The sequence below is a fragment of the Mustela nivalis genome (genome assembly GCF_964662115.1).
Source record: "Mustela nivalis genome assembly, chromosome: 19".
Taxonomy (NCBI): Eukaryota; Metazoa; Chordata; class Mammalia; order Carnivora; family Mustelidae; genus Mustela; species Mustela nivalis.
Genome location: NC_139038.1, coordinates 17,542,187 through 17,558,613, shown reverse-complemented (window position 1 = coordinate 17,558,613; position 16,427 = coordinate 17,542,187). Strand labels below are relative to the sequence as shown.

General features: G+C 55.1%; 1 protein-coding gene across 3 annotated transcripts in view; it reads right to left on the bottom strand.

Moving 5' to 3' along the window:
• Positions 1 to 463: 463 nt before the first annotated feature.
• Positions 464 to 16,427, bottom strand: part of XPO6 (exportin 6) — a 99,264-nt gene continuing 83,300 nt past the window's right edge. For 2 of the 3 annotated variants that reach the window (XM_082714559.1, XM_082714560.1), the window contains exons 15-24: positions 14,756 to 14,900; positions 13,246 to 13,392; positions 12,195 to 12,384; positions 7,787 to 7,942; positions 6,699 to 6,813; positions 6,348 to 6,519; positions 4,832 to 4,993; positions 4,021 to 4,119; positions 3,630 to 3,860; positions 464 to 1,165 (exon numbers count right to left, since the gene is read on the bottom strand). In XM_082714559.1, coding sequence (XP_082570685.1) covers positions 1,064 to 1,165; positions 3,630 to 3,860; positions 4,021 to 4,119; positions 4,832 to 4,993; positions 6,348 to 6,519; positions 6,699 to 6,813; positions 7,787 to 7,942; positions 12,195 to 12,384; positions 13,246 to 13,392; positions 14,756 to 14,900 — 1,519 coding nt within the window. In that variant the 3' untranslated portion in view covers positions 464 to 1,063. The remainder of the gene's footprint in view (positions 1,166 to 3,629; positions 3,861 to 4,020; positions 4,120 to 4,831; positions 4,994 to 6,347; positions 6,520 to 6,698; positions 6,814 to 7,786; positions 7,943 to 12,194; positions 12,385 to 13,245; positions 13,393 to 14,755; positions 14,901 to 16,427) is intronic. The other variant, XM_082714561.1, reaches the window with a different exon arrangement.

The following is a 16,427-nucleotide window of genomic DNA, read 5'->3' as shown; positions in this document are numbered from 1 at the left end:
TCCGGGAGCCCCGAGTGCTCCCTAGCCCCCAGCCTCTCCCGAGCACACCAGTCACCCAGCCCTCCCCGCTGCCGTGGACCTCCGGCAAGACTTTGGTCCACCGACGGCCAGTGCCTGGCTGTGTGTCTCGGGCAGCGTCCATTCTTTAGGATGCTGAGCGTGAGCCCAGGCCCGAGGAGCAGGGGTGGCGGACCCTACCTGGCTCCAAGCCCACCCGCACCTCAAGGGGAACTGTACGGACAAGTCCCTACCCTCTGACTCTAAGAAACGGGGCCCTATGTCTTCCTGCAGCTTAATGGAGAGGCGGCCTAGGGGTCCCTGCGCGAGCCGGCCCTCCTCCGCTGGGCTCTCCCGCGGCCCCGCCGCAGCCCTGGTGGCTCACAGCCCTGCTGCCCACCAGGACAGTCCCTCCACCGCACGTTGGCTCCGGCGAGCTGAGTGGAAAGATGCTCCCTGACCAGCGTTTATATAACAACAACATAAGCATTTTATTTTTTCATTAAGCTTCTTAGTTTCTTAGTATCACAATGGAATGATGAGAAAACAAGAACAAAAACCCCACAGTCTGCAAATCTCCGACGAGAGCAGAGACTTCAAGGCAATCGGAGGGGAGGGCGGGAGAGGCTGGACAGAAGCGCCCGCCAGTCCCAGCATCGAGTCTCTCCGGGGCCGGCCGGGCCGCACGTGGGGGCGGAATGTGAGAAGGTGGCACTGTCGCGAACAGTCCTTGGCGTTTCGGCCTCATGGCTGACGTCCGCGGGCCTGGCGCGAACCAGCCCACAGGATTCCCGGGGGTCTCCCTGGCACCTGGCCGCACGATCCTCTGCCCGCTCCCGATGCCCTGGGCACCCCAACCAGGGCTAAGACGCACCCTGAAGCCAGCTCGGCTGGGTGGGCAGCGGGACGGGAGCGTGGAGAGGGACGCGGGGCAGGCAGCGCTGTTCAGGGTGCGAGAATCCAAGGAGCGGCCGGGGCCTGTCCGGGAGCCCTGTGTGGCAGAGGCGGAGGGGAGGCGGGTGGCAGCAGTGGGAGCTCGTGTCCCTTGGCGACAAGCAGGCCGTGCCTAGAGCTTCACGGTGCCGGGGGGCAGGCTGTCATTGCAGAGTCTGTAGTAGCGCAGGTCGTTGACCAGCCTGTGCACGTTCTGGGTGAACGAGGGCAGGTCCTGCAAGGCAGGGGCACAGCTGCAGCCCAGCCCCGCCGCCACCCACCGCACCCAGCAACCCCACCCCGGCTACTCGATCCCGGGGCGGGCCGCAGAAGTCTGCAAATGCTTTACAGAAGTCAGAACTGCGGCTCATTCACTCGCCCCGTGTCAGCAACGGCCCTATGGGGGCAAAAGAACAGAAGCTAACACCCCCCGGGTGCCCACCACAGGCCAGGCCCTGCCCCGGGCCACCCGGGTGCTAAGCCACTGAGCTTCCCCACGAGCCTGCAGCACAGGTTTCGTTAGTGTCCCCGTGTGAAGGGTGACGAAAGGGAAGCACAGAGAGCTTCCAAAGCTTGCCCCAGTGCCCACGGTAAGAAGGGAACCCAGACTGGACTCGCCAGTGAACACGGGTATGTCCACCAACGCACACCTCTCCATCACCACAGCCGGCCAAGCTGTGTCCACAGACTCCTCCCCGCCCAGGGCTCCCGATCAGGAGGGACACCCCCGCAGGAGCCCACAGGCCTCAGGACACCAGTGGAGAAGGTTCCCTCGCAGCTGGAACCCCCAAGTCTCCCCCAATCCGGCAAGACCATCCCCCCAGGTCCGCCTCCTCATGCTTAGGCTGGGATCACTGGGGGCCAGACTGCAGGTCCAAATGCGGAATAACATCAACGGAGCCTGCCACTGCCACGGGGCCTGTGGGACGCCATGTGGCTGGCGGTGCCACGGGAGTACCTTCTGGAAGCCCGCTGGTGGGGCCCCTCAGCATCTTTCCCCTGGCTAACCTCTTCTCTTCTTCAAACTCATCTCAAAGCCAGCCTCTTGGCAAAGAGGCTCCAGACAGCGGAGGCCTGCCCCTCTGCTCCTCGTTCCCCAAGGGCCCTGGGTCACCTGCGTGTGCGCAGTGCTCACCGGCTCCGCAGCCGGAACCCTCAGCCAGAAGGCCCGCTTCCTGGCTCGAGCAATCCCAAGTTCTCTAACTGCCAACTACCAGCTGAGCTTGCTGAACCTCCGCGCATCTGCCAACTGGAATTAGTAACAGGACCTCCCCTCGGAAGGCTGCCGAAGGCGTCCACGAGCCAGGGCACGTGAAGTGCTTGGCCCAGTGTCGTGCACAGGAGGCGGTGTTGCCTGTCTTCCCAGCAAGGCTCCTCTGAAGGCGGGGAGGGGCTGAGCCCCAGCGCTCCCCACAGGGCCAGAGAGCCAGCCAGGTTCAGGTACCCGCGAACAGATGAATGATGTATTTTGTCCTCCAGAAAACAAACCAAAGGGGGGTCTCTTGGATCTGTGGCTCCCAAAGGCCAAATTCCAAATGTCCCAGGGGGGACACAGAGTACGTCTCTGTGCATTTAATAGGCCCCCAAGTGCGCTGACGCAGAACTAGACCTGGAAGCCACTGCTTTAGATCAAGAGGCTGACTGGTAAGGACGTGACGAGGAAGGGAGAGTTAGGTGTCGGGACCTGGCCTCAAGGAGCAGGAAGGAAAACCACCCCCGCAGCTACCGTGAGCTTCCCGAAGCTCCCGGGAAGACAGGACAGGCCCCGGGGAAAGAAAGATTCCAAGACAAAGGAAAACAGGAGCTGCTGAATCTAAGAGAAAACCAGGCTGGCGCACATCACAGACGAGCTAAGAAGCGAGCAGAGTCTGTTGCAGCGGGAGCAGTGTGTCCGTCTGCACGCCAAGTGGGGCTGCGGCCCGGCCACGGCAGCACAGAAGGCAAGGCCGGGAGGCCGCAGGATGAGGGAGAAAGGTTTCATTTTGCCGCACGTCAGGCGGTGAAGGATCAAGCAGACTTGTCCGCGGGAAGCGTTCCAGAAGAGTCCAGCAGGCAAGTGCGGAGACCTAACGGCTGAGGAGGGCGGCTGAGTGCCCAGACACGGCAGCCTAGGACAGGAGAAGCTGGGCGCCGTGGGACTCAGGCGCCGGCAACCATGGCTCCGCGGGCATCCTGGGCCTCTGCCTCCCTGGCCCCCACCCCTTCCCCGCCACGTTCCCCGGGCAGACAGCAGAGGGCGACAGGGCTCCTCCCAGGTCAGGCCCCGCGGAACCAGGAGGCCTGGGCAGAGCCCAGGGTCACAATCCTAACCCTGGCGGGACTCAGAGATGCGGCTCCTGAGCACCAGTCTTCCCAGACTACGAGTCTGGGCTATAGCGGCTCAGGCCCCAGGAGGAAATGACTGTGGCCGGGGGTGCTGTGTGCTTGATGCGGGGCAGGGAGCCCAAAGCAGCAGAGGCAATCAGATGGACTGCCAGGGCCGGGGCCAGGGCTGATGGCTGGGCCGGAGAATGCACTTGCGGCAGAAGCCCAGACCGTGGGTAGGTGCGGCCCAGCATTCAGCCACAGCACCGAGTCATTCGGGAGCCACCAGTGGGCACAGACCACACACGGAAGTGGCCGGCCCCTTCCTCCCTGAGTGGGCGCCAGGGTGAGAGCCCACGCCTGCCCGCCCTTTAGCCTGGCCTCTCTCTCCTCACCCGATCCATCTTGAAATTCCGCCCCAGCACGTTTTTCTGGTTGGCATCCACGCCGTCACAGCTGCTCAGAAACTCTGGGAGGAAGGCCGCAAAGAAGCCGTCAAAGTCCACAGAGGCCATGTTGTAAACGGCGATGCCGATCTCCTCCTGGAGCAGGTCGTGGGACTTGTGCACCAGCACCTGCAGCAGCACGTTCACGAACTGGAACAGCATGGTGGTCCGGAAGATCTTCTGCAGACAGAGAGGGCGGGCTGAGCGACGGCCCAAGGGCTCAGTCCGCCCCCGAGCCCGTCCACATGCCATCCCGTGGCCCACCCTGAGCCCTCGGCCCTCGGAGAAGGCTGGGCCTCCGCCCGCCCACCGCCCCCTCCTTCGGAGAGAGAACACTGACCTTGTGGTACAGCTTCTGCTTGGTGTTGAGAGTTTCCAAGTAGAAGAGATTTTGTTTGAACAGGTGAATATCGGGCTGGAGAAAGGACTGTCCGAAAGCCTAGGGGGTGAGACCACTGCGTTAGGGGCAGCACTGAAAGCACCTCAGACCCCGCCCTCCTGGGCCCCCCCCACCCACCCAAAGAACCAGCACTCTGCTGGTTCCTCATGCCAGTGGCAGAACAAGGGTACCCACGGCCTTAATGCCTCCGATCAGACCTTGGAATGTTCCTGAGTCATCTTCGCTCTAAAGTCCTCCCCACTGGGCCTTACTTCTCACGTCAGTCTCACCCTGACCTTCTGTAACACATCCGGAACCCATTATGGATTCCACCTTTGAAGCTAGAAGCTACTCAAGAGATTAGTCAAACCTTCAGCAAACCCAGGGGACTCTGAAGCCTGCCTCCTCCAGCAGACCCCGGGGCCCATCCCCCGAGAGACGCCACTCAGCTTCTGGGCAAGAGCGCCTCCGTGGGCTGCAGGCAGCCCCCTCACCCTTGGCAGCACTGGACAAGGCCGAGAGAGAGGCACACATCCAGCACCGCACAGGCCAGCTGCTGGGCAGAAACGAACTCAGTCTCACAGAACAGGCAGCTTCTCTCTACAGATGGAGACCAAAGCTCCGAGAACTTAACTACCTGCCCGGCTGCTAAGCGGCAGCACCACGCTCTGACCGGAGACTACGGAGCTTCCCCGTTCGCCAGGGCAGTAAACCAAGGGACAGCCAGGCGAGGGGGCAGGTGGCTCCCTCACGGGCCCTTCCCGCACGTCACCTGCATGATGGCGCTGAACTGAGGCTCGTTCTCCATTGGCTCCTCGGCGACACCCCGCTGGACGCTGGCCAGGACGCTGGACTTAAAGAAGTGCCTCCAGTTGTGATGGAGCGTGCGGAAGAGCAGCTCGAACAGCTCCGCCTTCACGTCAGGGGAGGGGCGCTGCAGGGACACACAGACCTTCACAAGGGCCCTCCCTGCAGCTCCAGAGCAACACAGACCAAGCGAGCCTGCGACCAGCACCGGCACGGCCCGGCCCGGCCCGGCACGGCCCGGCCCGCAGGGTCAGTGTCCCGCCCACAGGCTCAGCTGGGCAGGTCACCCACTCGCGTGCAGCTCAAACCAGGCATCGTCTCGCAAAGACACGAGGCCCAGGTCGGGGCCGAGGGACCCTGTGTTCTTTGATTTTTTTCCTTAAAGATTTTATTTTTATGTAATCTCTACCCCAACATGGCGCTCAAACTCACAACCCCGAGATCGCGAGTCACATGTTTTACCGACTGAGCCAGCCAGGAAAAAAGGCTACTGTCGGCAGAACGAGCAGAAACGCGGCTGTCCTATTTAGAAAGCAGCTGGTGTGACCTGTCGCGTCTTCGTCACAACAAAGAATGCTGTTCCCAGCTAACCTGGTGATCTTACGCAAAACAAGTAAGAAGCTTTCAAAGCAGTTCTGCCCTCTGTGGAACAGGAGTTTCAAGTGCACCGAGAGCCACGGAAAGCAGCGGCAGAGGACTCCGGGGGAGGCAGCGGGTAGGACCGACCGCTCCCTGGGCCTGTCTCCGCGGTCACCGGGAGCAGGGTTCGCGGACGGGACGGAGGGAGGCAGGTTCAGCAGTATTTTCTAACTGAACCGAAAATCTCCACGTCATTGGAGGGCAGGCCAGGGCACAATATTCTAGATGTCTCTGTAGAATTAAAACTGTAAGGCCCAGATAATATTTAATGTACTCTTGATTAAAATTAAATTGGGACCAGAGGGCACGAGCTCCCATGGCAGGAATCCTTACAGGACCCGAGCGTGTTTAATGATGCAAAGCAACTGACTTATTTAAGCCTTAGTTGGGGCAATTACAATGGTCAGCTCTTACTTAACTATCACATAAAACGTAGTTAAATCCACACCTATTCTGGGTCTTGTCATTCTGAATGCCTGTCTTCTACGGAGGAAGAGCGTCCCTTTAACAATAAAACCTTTGCACGGATCCAAGAACTAGCCTTAGAGTCTTGAGATCAATGGACGTTCTTACTGGAGAAAACCACGTATTCACCTAACGTTAGTGTTTGCCACCGCAGGCTGATCTCCCTCACCAACTAGCCTTGCTGTGCTTTCACTAGAGAGGCTCAGATTAATCCAACCAATACAGAAAGACTGGACTGAAGGCATTCTTTCTTGGAAAAAATTATTTTTACGAGAAAAATATCAAATTAGCTTTAAAACACAATGTGTTTTCTTCACTACTTCTCTTCCTCCCCAGGCGCAGACCGGAGGCAGCCCCGGGGCCCGGCCCCCCCATACCTCAGCGATGATGGGGTACACCTGCTCCATGCAGAGGGAGATGATGCTGGGGAGGAAAGGCTTGAACACCTGGCCGGGCTCCTGGACCACCACCTGCAGGATCTTCAGGAACTTCTCCACCACCCGGCAGCCGGTGCTGCCTTCGTTCAGGATGCTGTCGGCCAACTGTTCTCTGCAGACAAGGGGAAACGCGTGGTAGCCAAGGAAGCGTTTCTCTGCGGCCAGCAGGAACTCCAGCGCTTGTGACAAGCGAAGAGAAGGAGCGGAAAGCCCCAGGCTCTGTAGCCGGGGCCCCACTGCTTCTCCCTTGGGAGTCTGGAAGCCACGGAGAGCAGGTGTGCGGTTGGTTACCTGGTAAACATGTTGAGGAAAGTCTGTATGATCTGCTCTGTGAAAGGCACGCCCATCTGTACTCTAAGGCCTCGAAACAGAGTGAGGAAGAAGCTCAGCATCTCATCGGTCACATCTAAACAGAAGCGCAAAGCGAAAGGTCAGCAGCTGGCACACAGGGTAAGCAGAAGCCCGCGGCCTCTGGCCTTCCTTTGACGAGCCGCACGACCATCTCGACTGAAGGCTTCCTGCTCGAAGACGTTTCCCCAACGCCCCCAGAGCCCATGACGGAAAGTGGGAAACCATCAGGGACATGCCGGGAAAACAGCTCTGGAGTCGTGAACCTCTGGCTGACCGCAGCTCACCAGGGGACGTGAAGGTCACCGGGCAGCCGTCCTTACCGGCCGGCACCCAGCGTCACTTTTCTCCCTGCGACCACTAATCCGGGCACTTGGGTCAGGGGTTGAGAGGCTGAAAGTGGATAAGGTGGCTAAGGAGGGTGTATTCAGGCTGAATGGCCCCGGCCCATGAAAGGGATTAGTCGCAGGAAACACTGGCTGCAGATCTAAACCACCACCTTGGGCAGTGTTCTGGCTCTAACCTCACCCACGCGGCTCCCAAGAGGCAATCAGGGAGCGCGTGCTGACTGACAAGACTCGGGCGAGGGCTCTCAGGAGAGCCAGGCCACGGCACCGGGAGAGCCTCTGCAGGGGACACTGACGGAGGGCGGGCACCGTATCAGCAAAAGCCGCCCTGCCCTCTAAGGAAATAAGCAGCACTCATGGGAAAAAGCTCTCTTCCCTCACCTGTACCATGACCCCATCGCCTCATCCTCTCACATTTTGCACGGGGAGAAGGCAAGGACTTAGAAGTGCACGAGGCAAGATGCCCCAAGTGACTCTGGGCCACACAACACAGGCGCAAGACCCAGGTGAGGGCTCCCGGAGTGGGGGGTGGGGGTGCTTGGCCCCAGACTCCCCATAACCAACCCCCACTCTGCCTTCAGTGTCCAGGCCCGCGCTACCCACTTGGGTGTGCTCTACAGAGCCCAGCAGTCACTCTGGGACTCGGGGGCACCCGCCACCACAGGGCCTGTCGCCAGCTCCTACCTGACTGATGGATAAAAGCTGGAAAGAGAGCCAAGGAGACCTGCACGGACTCCTGCAGAGACTGGTAGCAGATCTGCCGGGACTTGGTGGACTCCCCGGAGATGTTCTCCACGATGTCTTCCAAGACACTAAGTGTCTGGTGGATAATCACTTTGGCTGCAAATCAAGACTCAGTGTGTATTAGGACTTGTCTGCGGACAAAGCAGGATCACGGGAACGGGGGAGGGCACATATGCACAGGTGTTCGGGGACAGCTGCAGAAGTCCCGCTAAAAGAACACGGTCTCTCTTGGTGGAGTGTCCCGCCCCCTTCCTACATCCTTTTCGCTCTTCTTTTTCCCCTTTTCACCGCCAGGACTCTGGTGGCCTGCCTACTCAGTTTTTTGGCCTCTCTTCTGCTTCTGTCCACCAGAAAAAGTCCAGAGAGAGAGGAAGGTACAGTGCGGCCTCCGGTTAGATGATGGGTAAGAAAGTAAGCCTCACGAGGGGGCTACCCCGGGCGAGAGTGGACATGTGCGCATCAGACTCGCCATCAGTTCCAGGTCTACGGCGAGCGGGGCAGTCGCACTGGTACCCGGCAGCACAGCTGCGGCTGCGCTCGCGAAGACGCCATCTGCACCCGGGGCCTGATGATACGTACGACGATTATCGTAGGATTTTGTATTATTAACCACATCTATTCCTAACGAGCCCCCGACGATGCCCCATGCAGCACCCCAAGAGAGCAGAGGCAGTGGTCAGCCAACGGGCAGGAGCTCAAGGCGACGCAGCAAGGGCCCAGCCCAGACAAGCCGCAGAGGAACAGCAGGCAAGCACTCCACGGCCCTACAAGTGGGGCAGGACCCCTGTCGGGGCACCGGGGAGAGCCAACAGCCCAGTGCGGCAGGGCTGCTGGGAGGAGGGCAGACAAGTTTGAGAATGTGTCCAGCGGAGTGCCTGGGTGTCAGAAAGTTCCACACAGGGAAGCTGCCGTCCCTCTCCAGCACTGGTGGAGCTGCCTCTCGCCCTCAGGCACAGGGCTTGCCCCCAGCTGCCCCCAGCAGGCCCCCGACGCTCAGCCTGAGCTTGCCACTCAGCCCTGGTGGAGCTCCACAGGTAGAACCAGAGGCTGAACCAGAGCTGGGCTGAGAGCTGGCCTCCACCTGGCCGTGCTTCTGGGCCCCCAGGCTCCTCAGCCTCTAGGGGGCTGAAGCAGCTTCCAGGGAAGGTACGGCAGAAAGAATCGATCTCTGGAGGTGGATGCTATCAGGTTTGACTCCGGACTCCACTGCGTTCTAAGTTGCAGTTCCTCTTCTGAAATGTGGACAGAGATGACCCCACCTCACTCAAAGGATTTCAAAATAATGGCTCACAGGGGCGCCTGGGTGGCTCCGTGGGTTAAAGCCTCTGCCTTTGGCTCAGGTCATGGTCTCAGGGTCCTGGGATCAAGCCCCACATCGGGGTGGGGGTGGGAGGGGGTCTCTGCTCAGCATGGGGCCTCCACCCACCCCCGCCTGCCTCTCTGCCTACTTGTGATCTCTGTCAAATAAATAAATAAAATCTTTAAAAATAAAATAACGGCTCACAATAGGCTGGTCACACAGACACTGGCACGTGAGCCAAAGACATGGTATCCCACTGAAGGAGCCACTCACGCCCACTACTGCAAGCACAGGGACTTTAAGCCAGGACACCGCACTTGGGTCAGAGGTTTCCCCAAGAATACATAAGGCGCAGGGAAAGCAGTTTAGGGGGAAAGCTAAAAGGGTAAAGAGACCAAAATCTGACCTCTGGAGTATAAGGAAATTGAAACAAGAACCAAAATGCATTCGCAGAAATGTACAGGAGGAAACTGAAAGCACCATTAAATACGTAATAGGAGAACAGGTCTATCACGTGTACCCCCACCGGACAGGGCATTACCTGACCATTAAAAACAACGCTTTCAAGAGCAAAGGGGCAGTGTGGTGAAGAATCAGGATCCGGAGCCATTCAGCCCCAGCTCTGACTCCTGACCGCACCCCGCACCACCGTCTCTCGGATTCTGAGCAACCTCCACCTGCCAAGCAGGGGGCGAGGGGCGGATGGGGACTTGACCGTGGAGACACCAGCAGCGCTGCCGGAGCAGATGATCACCCCGAGCATGCCAGTAATGGGACGCACAGAAGCGACGTGACAGAGAGTACACAACACTGGCCAGGCGGTATTCCTGCCCCAATGGCTGGAAACAATCAGAAGAGCTTCTGGGACGTTTTACGAGAATATGGTTTTGGACTCTGCAAAAACGTCAGTGTCAGGTAAAGCAAGAACAGGAAAGCTTTTCCGTATTAAAGGATTGGAAAGATGTTTGTAACCAGCAAAGAGAACACATGACCCCGGACTGTATCTTGGATTTTTAAGAAGCAAAAAAGGCCACTCTGGTAGCGCCTGGGGCGCACCTGCCTGCGGTCTGTGTGTTACATGATGTCCCTGTTATCAGGCCGCACAGCTTGGCTGTCTTCATGGTGTCTGAGTTGTGAGACAGTATCTCGTTCTCTGAGATAAAGGTTAAGAATTCAGGGATAAGGTGTCAATTTCAGCAACTCACGTTATTTAATTATTTAAATGGTTGTTAAAATGAAAAAGTCGGAGGGGCAAGAACACAAGCGTGGTGAAATACTAACAAGCGGCAAAACCTCACTTAAGATACACAGCCGTTCCTCTGCTCAGGCTTTCAGCTATGGTGTCGGTTTCAAAGCGTGTCAGAGTAGTCAGCTGCAATGGAAGCCTTCCCAGGCCTTCATGTTATCACTTGGAGAAAGAGGAGAAAACCAACCTCACCGGGCCGCAGGGAAGACTGAACGAACATCTGTACAGAAAGTTCTGGGCCCAGTGGGGGACAAGCCACAGATGTGAGCTCTGCCATCAAGTCTGTTCCCTGTGGAAATGGCTCCTCCTGTTCAGCAGATGGCCCCAGCATGGCACGGGGGGCAGGGGGGTGGCATCCGCTCTGCAGGGAAGCCGCAGACATATACCCCGATGCTCTGGCCACTGAACTGTGAGTGACATACAAAGGCCGCGTGTCACCTGCAGGCCGGAGCTTGGAGGCGCTGGGAGCGCCACTGCACCATCCCCTGCGTCCCTGTCCCCGTGTAAGCACAGGCTGTGAGGTGGCCCTCAGCAGCCCAAGGCCTCAAGTGACCAGAATGACAAGCAGGATGTTGCCAACCCCTCAGCCCCAGGTGAACATGTAATAGCAGCAAGAAATACATCTTTCCTGGATTAAGCCACTAAGATTTTGGGACTGTCCGCTAACCACGGAGCCGATGCTGACTGACAGTAAGTTCGCGTAAGATAAAGGGAGAAAAGGCCATCGAACTTTCCAAGTGGGATTCCACACTAGCCATACGTAACCCCTGCGCAAATCACGTTGTCTTACACTAGTTTCCTCCCGGACTAAATCAGGTAACAGCAACTGACTCAGAGGCTCACGTGAGAATTAAATGAATGACACAACGCTACACACGGAGACCCAGGACCAGACAAACACCGGGCCATGAAGGGCGGTGCCGGCACAGCAAGAGGCAGAGATGGAGAGAAGGCGGCCCAGGCAGGGGCCCGCAGCCCGGGCCCCTCGCTCACTCTGCCGCTCTCACGCACCCACAGAGCCACCGAAGACACTGGAACAGAGAAAAAGGAAGACAACAAGATGCTAAAATGGTTACTTCCTAAAATACTGAAACGAGAGATTTAGTTTTTCCCATCTTCATAGTATTCTAATATTTCTGTACAATGAGCACTTACTAATGTTCCCGATTATAAAAATAATGTTCCTAACAAGAATGCTGAGTACTTACCAATATTTCTAACACTTCACAAAGTGTTTTTGTTGACATTCTATAAACAGCGTCTCCCAATGTTTCAGTATTGTCTTAGTGTGAAAATACTGTGTTTTTATAATATTTCTATAAGATTCCTGGAAATCTGATGCCTTCTACTTGAACTGAGTTTTCTTATCTTTTTCCTCTCTTTTGAATATAAACAATCAGACTTGAAGTGTCATGTGTAAAGATACCAAATTTTTTCAAAGCCTCTAAAACACATGTTTTTAGAGAAAGGTTAAAAATAATTTCAAAAGACAGTACTTAAATCCATTTTTCCCAAGGTGCAGAGGTGAAGTGCTTCGATTGCTTCTACAAGTATCTGAAATGGATCAGTTAGTCACTGAAGACTGTTTCTCCACGGAGGGCATCATCGGTGGTTGGCTTATTTTTGACCTTTTCACTAAGCGAAGGGGCCTCCTACATACAGGCAACAGGTGCAGCGGACACGGGCACAGAACTCCCCCGCCAGCGGCCGTGCGACAACGGACAGGTGAATACTTCATCGGCCACAAAGGAAGACAGCGCCTGCCCTATCTCCCCGGCCATCCCTGCCTTGGGGATACTCACTGTCATCCAGTGGCATCTTCCTCTGTGGGGCGCCAGCATCGGGTTTCAGGTTGCGATAGTCCCGCGAGAGCGCGGAGATGAGGCTGGCGTGGTTGATGGAGCGCACAGGCCACTGCTGCTCGTTCTCGGGGAGGTTTGGCCACGGAAGCAGCAGGATATTGGAAAGGGCTCGGCACACCAACACCTGAGCCTGGAGGAGACCCGCACGTCAAGGAGCGAAGAGCAACATGCAAGTGCACATGACACGGCCTAGGCACCTGCCACACACAGACTCTCAGACACACACAGTTCTGACCTCCCGGCTCCTTTCTCACAGGCTGGCCTGGGGTAATGCCGGGAGGGGAAACTGAAGCAGGGACACCTAGTCTGGGTCCAGCGCGCTCCAGGGCCGGCCCCGATAGCCTTTCCTGGTGCCGGCCCTCCGCCGGCAGCAGAAGCACTACAGAGGGAGAAGTCACGGACACCGCAGACACTGGCCTCCGACGCCCTCTGAGACGCTGCTCAGAACAGGGCTGAGAGCACGAGGCCGCCAGAGCAGCTCCCACGGGCACTGTGCCCTTGGCGCTGGGTCAGAAGCAGCACGTTCACAGCCAGGTGCTCAAGTAACTGATCTGACTGCCCTCTGACACCACCTCTGTTTTGTTTGTTTTTAAACTTCTAGCCTGAGCCTCCTGAAGGATTTCATGAAAATCACTGACTGGATGGAGTATCTCTACCTCAAGAAAATACAACAGAAACAGACTGTTTGTAAGCCAAAAGGAGCGCAAGGGGACTGTGCCATCACCAGCACACGGCCGGCTCTCAAGGCAGCACCCCTGGCCGCCCCCGGGGAGAACTGTTCTTGTGTTCTGCACACTGTGCGGCCGCGCGGGAAGGGCCCGTCAGGAGAGCACGGAGGCTGCCCCAAGTGCCACGTGTGGAGGAAACCGCCCCTGTCGGCATGGCCTGTAAACTCCAAGTGCAGAAGAAGAGCCAGCCTCCTCTTCCTTGGCCTCCCCGAGTCTGAGCCACGTAGCTCCAGGGCTGCTGCGGGTTGGCCCCGGGGTCTCACCTTATCGATAAGTCGCTGAGCAGAGGCGTCGGTGATTCTGTTGAACACCTTCTGCACCGCGGGGACGCTGATCAGAAAGACAGGCCGCACGGTGGTGGCCAGGGACACCAGTAAGTGGCAGGCAGACAGCAGCAACTTGTCCTGGACCTGGAGACAGAAGAGGACATGCCGGCTCACTCGCTCTCCCGGGGGCCGCTGCGAGAAGAACTTTAATGAGGCAGCCCAAGCCAAATACAGCGCTGGGAGCCATGACAGCACCCAGGCTCGGCATCCAAGCCTCCAGGGATGATGGCCAGCAATGCGCCCTCCTCTGTGCCGCATCACAGCTCCTGACATCAAGATGGAAACAAGCCCCTCTGGTTCCTCTTGGCTTTAGTCACCGAAACCGCTGGGCTCAGTCACTTGTCAGCTCCACAACCCCACGGCAAATCCCCTGGCATCCCATTCAGACTACTCAGGATCGTTCATCTCCCTCCAACCAAGCCAACCTCTCTCTCCACCTGCCTCCCTGCACCCCACCCGGCCCGCCAGGCTCTCCTGCCCCCCCCCCCGTGTGCCAATCAAAGCCTTGGTTCAGGACCATCTGTCCTTTTCAAATTAGCCAAAGAGAAAACTACAGATAGAACCTAATGCTGGCAAGCCTGGTGAAATAAGGCACACCGAAGAGTCATGGGCATGCAGAATTACTTTGGAAAGAAATATTAGAATGTCTCAGAACCATGAACTATCCCTAACCTTTAATCCCACTTACTCTAAAAAAAATCACCCAAAAGGATAAAGCTAAGCTCAGGAGTACACACATTTCAGAATTACCTAGGGTGACTTTTTTCCAAATGGAGGTAACTTTAAAGTCCAGCAACAGCTAGGTAAATTATAAATTATATAAACCCCCCCTCATGGGACACTGTAACTCATTTACAAATTATGATTACAAACTCAACAAAAATTTATGGAAAACAATACACTGTAAAGAGCAGAGCAGAATGCTACCCGTGGTTAAAACTACAAAAAAGACAAACAAACATCTATATATTACATAATATAAATCAGGGGTCTTCTCGAAGGACAACTGAGGAGAATCTATCAAATTTACGTGGATACACCTTTGACAGCAAATCCACTTCCCGGAATCCATCCTACAGGGATATATACACCAAGAACTAACTTCCATCAACAGGAAAATTATAAAACATCCCACTACAGAATGGTAGGGTTTCAGAGAGGGAACTAAAGAGTATCACAACTTTCTGGTCTATAAATCTGAATGGTATTTTACAAGGATATTCTAACAAGGAGCATATATTTATGTGGGACTTAGCTAAAAAAATAAAGTTATATTTGAATTGATGTGGGCCACAGTTCAAAAGGAACATGACATGACACGCTGTTCTACCACAGTGGTGAGAACTAAGGGTCTAATACCAAGCAAGATCTGGATTCTCTAGTAAGTGGGCATTTGGACAGAAGGGCAAGGAGTCAGCTACAAAGTGCAGTGCCGCTGTTTCAGGACCTTGGTGCTGATCAGAGGTGTGACCGCATCCATGGTGGTGGAGATGAGCGTAACAAACTGCTGTGTGTTCTGCCGATGGGCTTCGCTGCAGTACTGCGCCAGCCAGTGCGAGTAAGCCTGCAGAGCGGCCAGCGACTGCGCGTGCCTGCGAAGGGGGGAAAAGATGCCATGTTAAAGGTCAAGGTCAAAATATGTTAGCATGAAAGGAAGAATCCCACCCAGAGCATTCACTGTTTGAAGACACGTGTGATGGCACAGAAATCATTTACTTGCTCAGGTAGGACCTAAAAATGAAAACACCATCTAAACCTTGCCACCGCTGCCTCTACCACAGAAGGCAGTCAGCCCTCTAAGTAGCTCTGGCTCCTCTAGTGGAGAATGCACTTTAGAAACCAAGAGCCAGGGTCCTCAGGGGACCGTTCTTTCTGGGGTCTCATTGCTCCCAGGAACTTTTGTTGGAGGACAGAGCTAGGACTCAGGCAAACCACGTGGAAACCAAACTGAGCATCAACTCAGGAGGGCAAGCTGACCCCGAGGCAGGAAGAACACACGGCCACGTAAATGTTAAACACCAATCTCCTATAGTACAAAAACAACTAGACAAATTCAGATTTTTACGATTTTCTAAAATAAATAAATAAAGGTCTAAATGTCCAAAAATTCAGTTTCTCTTTCCCTCTCTTCCTCTCTCTTTCTCTCCCCTGTCCCCTACCAACATGCACAATCTGGAGAGCTGGTCTAGATGACAGAAGGTAAACGTGACATGATTCATGATTAGTTAGACCCTGGGTCAAAAAAAAAAAGGACATTTCTGAGATGACTGGGAAAATCTAAGTATGGAAAAATAATACAGATACACACACACACACACACTCTTTAAAATGCTACATATTGGGGCACCTGGGTGGCTCAGTCCGTTGAACGTCCCAAATCTCAGTGTCGGTTCAGGTCATGATCTCAAGGTCTTAAGATCCATCCCAACACAGTGCAGAATCTGCTTAAGATTCTCCCCTCTGAGGGCAGGGGGTGGGGGAATGGTAAGCCCAGTGACGGGTATGAAGGGGCGCATGTATTGCGTGGAGCACTGGGTGTTATATGCAAACAATGAATCTTAGAACATTGTATCAAAAAAAAAACTAATGATGTACTGTATGGTGACTAACATAATAAAAAATTATTCAAAAAATTAAAAAAAAAGATTCTCTCCCTCTCCCTCCACTCGTGTGTGCTCACTCTCTACCTCAAATAAATAAAATCGGATGATTTTGTTCCCAGAGAAACATGCTAAAGGATTTATAGATGAAGTGACATGTTGTCTGCAATTTACTTTCCAACAGTTCACCTAAAAAAATAAAAAAGTATGTGTTCACATGTGAATACAAAAAGAAAGCATAAGAAACAAAAGTCAATGGGGCAAAATACTCGTAACTGATGAGTCTAGTTTGAGTGTGTAAGGGTGTTCATTCTCTTTTTCCCTTTACTACAGGTAGTCACTTTTTCAAGATGAGAAGTTAGGTAAGAAAAGTATTAAGTACCTTAAAGTACGAAAATACAGGTAATTCATAGTGACCAAGCAGTTACTTTGTATTTTATATTTAGAATGCATTGATTCTCCTACCCTTCAAGCTTTGAGTACCAAAATTAAGAAAAAGGACATCAGTGTGCCTTTGGG